The sequence below is a fragment of the Acanthisitta chloris genome, unplaced genomic scaffold, assembly GCF_000695815.1.
Source record: "Acanthisitta chloris isolate BGI_N310 unplaced genomic scaffold, ASM69581v1 scaffold42550, whole genome shotgun sequence".
Classification (NCBI taxonomy): domain Eukaryota; kingdom Metazoa; phylum Chordata; class Aves; order Passeriformes; family Acanthisittidae; genus Acanthisitta; species Acanthisitta chloris.
Window position 1 is genome coordinate 13,095 of NW_008650685.1, and position 7,173 is coordinate 20,267.

Below are 7,173 nucleotides of genomic sequence, written 5' to 3' on the forward strand. Positions count from 1 at the left end.
TCTCTTGGGGCAAAGAAAAGGAATGAAAATGTCAGATTTGCTATATTGTGTAATATAGTCATTTTTGTGACATTTAAAACAGCCTTACCTGGGATTATGAAAAAATGTGGCTTCTGAATTTTGTTTCTTTGTTTTAGGATGCACAGACTTCTAGAACATTAACTCTTATATCAAAAGCCATCCAGACTTTGGGGAGTTGGGGAAGTTTGACCAAAAGCAAACTTGTAAGGCTACTAAAATTCTTTCTCACTTCATAAACAACATTCTGTGAACGTTTGTTTATGTCAGTGTACCTTTTCTTTCAGTCCAGTTTCAAGGAGACATTTATGTGTGAGTTTTTCAAAACATTTCAGGAAGAAAACTTCACTGAGTCCGTTAAAAAGGTACATTTCTTAATGTTTATTTATTTGATCAATCTTTATTATTAGAAGGTTGTGTTATTGTTCAGCTTTCTACTAGAGAGAAAAAGAAAAGTCCTGTTCCGTTTCATGCTTAAAAACCCCCCAAAAACAACACAGCAAAATCAACACAGTCAAATACACAAGAGTTATACATAGTGAACTAAGCTGATTTAATTTAAAAAACAGAGTCTACGTTTTTTGAAACGGACTTGATTGGATCTGCTGTTGTGGAGCTAATTGTGTGGCTCACAGGCATCCCTTGCGTTGCTCCAAGGCCCTGCAGTAAATATATTTCATCTGTTCCAGGAGAGACTGTACATGAATATTTTCAAAATAGCTTTTGGGTTTTGGTGTTTCTGAATAGTATATATTCCCTGTGTCTTTTTCCTTCAGTTCCTAGATGATGTTTCCTCTACTGAAAGTAAAGAGCCCAGTGGTCTGAGCGAGCCAGTGCATCTCAAAGAAGGGTAAATACATCTGAATCTCTGTCGTGTGCAACAGAGTGAACTTCAATGACCATTAATGAAAAAACAGTAAAGAGTGTTTGGTATACTGCAGAAATTGTGATATTTGTGATTTCAGATAGTTCTTTGTTAGTCTGCAGACTTTCCTAACTCTTCTTTTAAGTAATTTTCAAGAAAAGAACTGGTTGAAAGCAGTTTAAAACCTCTGAAAGACTGACTGCATTGCTCTCACAGTTCAGCCTGCCTGTGATGGTTGATTCAGGATTGTGAAAGTGCATTTTAAAAGAGCATACTCATTTCATCCAGAATTACTCTGTGCTGTTTGAGCCCAGCCAGCTAAATGTTCTGCCTTTCAAGTAGGAGAAAAAAATTACCCTATAATTGAAACACTTAACAGTAAGTGACAGAATAGTGCTACTAAAATTGATGTGAAAATCGCTTCCTGAGGGATGACCTGTCTTTTTTTTTGGTGTTGATCAAGAATAGCTGATGAATTAATTCAGAAACATTTATGTGGCAAAATATATATGTATTTATCTGAGAAGCAGATTCCTAGCAGGTAAAGATTCTTCTGTGAAACATGCATCCAAATGTCAAGGAAGGAGGAAATGGCTCTTGTTGAAATATTGATTAGAGATGAGGGAGGCAATTGTGGATCAGCAGTTCATTATAGTGGTATAAATTGATGGCTGTTGCTCAAAAAAAGCAAAAAGAAATCTACCAGTAAGTACATTTAAAGTGTGCTGACTGCAGTTAGTGTCTGCCCATGTTACTGAGCCATGTGGAGTGCCCTTTCATTTTTATTCAGTTCTGGTCCAGACAAGGCCGAGTCGAATCACATGTAGAAAGTGCCAGGAAAGAGAGAATCTTGTAACTGGATACACCTTACTTCCTTTCAGGAAAATTTGGAGGTTTGGTGTGAAGTAAGTACCCCCTCCAAATTTCCTGCTGCCAACACAAGTCTGGATTGCACGTTTTTCAATCCCCTTTCCTGTCTTTGGAACCTTGTACACCGTCACCATATCAGGAGGTGATCTTGAGGATCTGTCTTGAACAAGTAGTAGATTTTTTTTTTTTAATCTTCAGTGAAGTAGATATTTATGATGAGCAATAATGTGTTCTCTCAATAAATGATTTTGAAAGCTCTTCAGAAGACCAATGATTGCATTTCATTTGATTCTCTCCTTACAGGGAAATGTACAAAAGAGCTCAGGGAAGGACTCGGATTGGTAAAAAGAATTTCAAGAAACGGTGGTTCTGTCTAACAAGTAGAGAATTCACCTACCACAAACAGCAAGGTAAATGATATGTGGTTTACAATGATTTTTCAATATTTTATAAGTGTTTGCATCTGATTCGTGCTTTTTAAAATGCATGGGTTTTCTTTCCTAAAATACCGTGATGTATTTTAGTTACCTTTGCCTTGATCAGGAAATGCTTCTGTCTATGTTTCATGTTTATTTTCTCAAAAATGCCTATTTTGAGGGCTTCAACTGCTGTGTCAGTGCACTGAGGTATTAAAAAGTTCTTAAAGATTGCTTCACTCCTCTGTTTACAATTTTTTTACAGATAAAGAACCGATTTTTACTATTCCAATCAAAAACATCCTTGCAGTGGAGAAACTTGATGAGAGCTCCTTCAACAAGAAAAATGTGGGTGAAAAGATAGTTTATATGTAATTGTCATGTGTTCTTTAAGTAAAAGATTCTAATTAGCTCATAGAGTTACTGCAACCCCATTAGTAAACACTTCAGAAAAAAGTCTTTATAGATCAGGGATAAAAAAGCAGTATGCAGTATTTCCAAGAACTCTGAACATGTAACAGCCTGGAAATTTGGATCTCTGCACCAAGTTTTCGACTGATTTTATGACTTCTCTCCCCTTTGCCGAATTTCTGGAATGAAGGTTAAAACTACATGACCTTATTAGAAAAATCACTTTTAATTATATTATGTTCTACTAGAAATGTATTATTACCAAACTTGTATTTAATCCTTTTGCTGAGAACTTCCTACAATGCCCTTCATCAGCTGAGACAGTTGTGCTCACAGCCTCATTGTGGGTCTGGAACGTGTCAGTATTTCTGGTACTTCAATCCCAAATTTTGAGGCAGTGATAGAAGTACAACCATTACTAAGGCCAAGGAGAGACTTCTAGGAATCTTCTATTGCTCTCAGGCTATGAAGCATGAAGATGGTGCTTCATGGAGTCTGGGGTCACTCTTAAAGATATGTGAATGAAGAGAACAGAAAATGCTTAACGTTCTGATACTTCAGGGGTTCTTTTTTGGATGAGGAGATGGTGTAGGTAGAACACAGGAAGCTGTTTTGGTGTTTGTTGTCTTCTAGGCAGGTCTGTGTACTAAAATGAGACCTAAAAAATCTTTTGTTCTCCCTTGTCTGACTTTGTTAGTGTGACTTTGTTGAGTTGCCTGAGCTTTGAAATCCATTTTGACATATTCAAAGTTGCACAATAGCTGGTTTGCTTTTACTGAACGGAATAGTGTTGTGTTTCTTCTACAGATGTTTCAAGTACTTCATGGAGAAAAGCCCCTCTATATCCAGGCCAATAACTGTGTGGAAGCTAGTGAGTGGATAGAAGCTCTCTGCCGTGTCACCAGATGCAATCAGAGGAGGCTCAGCTTTTACCATCCTTCTGCTTTCCTCAACGGGAACTGGCTTTGCTGCAAGGCCACGATGGAGAGCACCACGGGCTGCGCGCGGTGCACTGCGTGAGTTGCTTCTCGAGTGAAAAATCACAGGGCTTGTAGGAAATGTATCCTTCACCAGACAGCTTGAAAACATGGAAGCAAGGCTTCCCCCATCTGCTGGGGAATCCTGCCTTCCTGACGAGGCGCAAAGTTCTGGATTTCACCGGGTCTGTTGCTTTGTTAGGCACCCTGTGAAATGAGGGTGATAAATGCAGCATGCAAACCACAAATATCCAAGGACTGATTTCTTGGCATGCAGAATAATAGATGTAATAGCTCAAGTTTGTTCAGGTGCCAGGCTGAGTGCAGAAATACGACACACTTAGCACATCTGTGTGAAAAAATTAAAACACCTTGCAACAGAGAGCTCAGCCTGAAAGTCTTCTCTCCCTGATGACTGTCTTCCTTCATACAGGCAATTTTTTTATTTGAGCCTACATATTTTAGAACAGTGCACTTAAGAAAATCAGCTAAATAATCTTGGGTATAGATTCTGACAAATCGTTTGGGTTGTTTTTTATCTTTCTGAGTTTTTTAATTGTTCTAGATTTAGCCATGTTGTTGTCTTGTTCTGGTTACCATTCAAGTATAGTAGATTTGAAAAAGAGTTTAATTGTTATTTAGTAACAATTAACCTTACTTAGATATTTTGGAAATATTTTTCTCTTGACACACTGAATAAATTCTGTTAGGAAAAATGGGGTTTAGTATTATTGTATTCTTTGCCCTCAAACTGTATACACCTGTTTTAGGTGAACACTTGCAATAAATGCTAAGTTCTGTGAAGCTGTCTGTGAGTGATAAACATATTAAAAGACTGTGTATATTGAAAGAGAATCAGTTTTTACTTGCTATCAAACCTTCCAAGAATGACTTACATTGACTACCTCTTTGTTCACTTTTTAGAGATGTTCCTGCACTGCTGATACTTGAGATTGACGGAGACAGAGAGACTGAAAGAATTTACACACTTTTCACTATCAACAGGTCCAAACTACAGAAGTTGGAAGGTACTCAAATGATAATTCAGAATTATACTGATAATTATCCAACTGTAATTCTATAGGCCTATGACATCATTTTGATGTCTTGAAAATTTACCTGAAAATAATGGAGAGTAGAGACAGAGATTGTATTTATGGAGACAGAGAGACTGAAAGAATTTACACACTTTTCACTATCAACAGGTCCAAACTACAGAAGTTGGAAGGTACTCAAATGATAATTCAGAATTATACTGATAATTATCCAACTGTAATTCTATAGGCCTATGACATCATTTTGATGTCTTGAAAATTTACCTGAAAATAATGGAGAGTAGAGACAGAGATTGTATTTATGTCTTCTCAGTGCCCTGGTACCAGACATTCAGCCATTTCTTCACAGTAGATACCAGGCATGCAAATTGTTCTAATTGAATTTCCATAGGTGTAATATTTTACTAGTTTAAGCAGAGAGGCTGCAGCTGTAGTCTGTTGCTCTTCTCCCTTTGCTGTCCCTTTTCTGTGTAGTGAGTTCTGTTGAGCATGGTTGAGTTGCAGGAAAGCATTGAACTTGTGTTAATGTGAAGAGGAGTGAGCTGGATGCTCAAGATGCAGAGCACAACTAGCAGAGAATAGGCCACAGGACTGTAAATACGTATGGCTGGTACTGTCTTAATCCATTTTTTACATGAGCCAGAGTGACTTTACCTTTCAGAACTTTGGAATCGCCGTTTATGTAAGAGTTAGATGTGTTTGTTAATTGCTGCAGTTCTAACTGGGATGATTGTGGTCATTTTTGTAGAGGCTTGTGGAAGCATAGCAGTCTATCAAGGTCCACGGAAAGAACCAGATGATTATTCTAACTTCACAATTGAAGATTCTGTAGCAACTTTTCATACACTTAAGCAGATAATAGACATAGTAGAAAAGCTGAATGAATCACATGAAAAATACCAAAAGAAGAGATCATCTAGTGCTAAATATGGTAGTGAGTAAGTATCTGGTGTAATTTTTGACGTGGGTAAATGTGTATATTGGAACAAATAAATCACAGAACAAGGCCAGGCTTGTGGAGCTAAAGGTAATGAAGGTAAAGGTAGAGCTAGACAACACTCATGGGGAAAATAAGGTCCATCATTTGTAGCAGTGCAGCTTTTTAGCAGCTGTTAGAAGATACAAGTTCTGGTGTGGGATTGATCTGTGTTCCCCTGGAGATTCCCACAAGCTGAGGCAATGACTCTTGTTTCCTTGCAGCTTAACATCTGAAGTGCACACGAAATTTATCCTTAACTGTATGCCTAGCTGCTAATGTTATTGTTTTTGAAATTGTAGTTAAGAAACACTTGAAATACTAAGTTATATGAAGCTGTAGAAATTGCACTGCAGAAACATATCTTCCAGGCAGTGTGTTTACTGTTTGTGTTTCACTTGCCGTGCTCAGTGATAAATGCTATTTCTGATGAAGCTAGAAAACCCCACAGCCCTGTTCTTTGGAGTGCATCATTGTTCCAGAGCACATTCTTTAATTCTCTTCAGTCTAGGCTGGTCTGTGGAACACCACTAGCAAGTCTTCAGATTTCTTATTACCATCAGTAAGGATGGATTCATCAGGGAAAAAAAGCTCAAACCCCAATGTGGTTTGCCTGTGTTAGTGTTTGACCCAAGTTGTTTGGAAAAATTGACTTAGATTTAGAGGTCTCATGAGAAAGTAAATGAGGTTTTTGCAAATCGTGACATTTTACAATGAATGGTAGAAATATTTTTTCTTTGCGTAATAAATTAAAATTGTAGGATGAAAACTAGAAGGCAAATGTTACCCTTAAAAATATTTACATGCTATATTTTATTTCTTGCAGAGAAAATCCAATTGTTGGAAAAGTTTCCTAACCAAAACAAAGTCTGGCACACTTGGATGAAAAAAAAGAAACTGGAAATGTTCTTGAGTTTGGGGTTTTGTTTAGTTTTTGGTTTGTTTTCTTTTTTTAATTCATGATATGCATTTTTGCAAAGTATTTAAGAACAAACATAAATGCTAGTTGTGTCGACAATCTATTTAATATTTAATAGAAATATATCTTCTTGGGAATCTGGTCTTTAAGGTTTACTCTCATTTTGCTGAAGAACTTGAAGTTCCAGGTTCTTGAAGTAACAGGTGTGAATAAATCTAAATGTTGTTTTGCCATTGTTGTCTTATTGGAAAGGACTTTCTAAACAAATAAGCTTTTTAACGAAGAAAATCCACACTGCATTTGTTGGTTGGATGACATCTCTCAATACATACACTGCAAACTTGCATGAGTTTACCATGAGTGCCTGCCCTGCTGAGACTGATGTTGATAGAACTCCCAGGATACTATGACATGGAAAAGATCTGAAGCTTCACGCTCGATACATTGGACTCTTCTTTTTTTTTTTTTTTTTTTTCCCCCTTGCATTAGGTGTTGTCAGGACTTGATTTATCTGCAGTTGAAGTTTTATAAAATCTTGCAGTATGCTGCAAATAATCTGGACAGCAGAGACCAGTGTTAGTTATGTTTTTAAGAACTAAAGAAGAAATCAGGGAACTTACGTTGTACCTCTTGTTTACATTTGGGGTGAGTAATATGTGGAGTGAC

General features: G+C 37.1%; 1 protein-coding gene across 1 annotated transcript in view; it reads left to right on the forward strand.

Annotated features, from left to right (window-relative positions):
* The window catches only part of RASA2 (RAS p21 protein activator 2), a gene marked incomplete at its 5' end in the record, with an annotated part of 19,420 nt that extends 12,975 nt beyond the window's left edge, over nt 1-6,445 (forward strand). The window contains 9 exons of the mRNA XM_009069795.1: nt 138-224; nt 306-383; nt 795-868; nt 2,057-2,163; nt 2,435-2,517; nt 3,388-3,596; nt 4,482-4,585; nt 5,361-5,550; nt 6,415-6,445. Coding sequence (XP_009068043.1) covers nt 138-224; nt 306-383; nt 795-868; nt 2,057-2,163; nt 2,435-2,517; nt 3,388-3,596; nt 4,482-4,585; nt 5,361-5,550; nt 6,415-6,445 — 963 coding nt within the window. The remainder of the gene's footprint in view (nt 1-137; nt 225-305; nt 384-794; nt 869-2,056; nt 2,164-2,434; nt 2,518-3,387; nt 3,597-4,481; nt 4,586-5,360; nt 5,551-6,414) is intronic.
* Nucleotides 6,446-7,173: the final 728 nt, after the last annotated feature.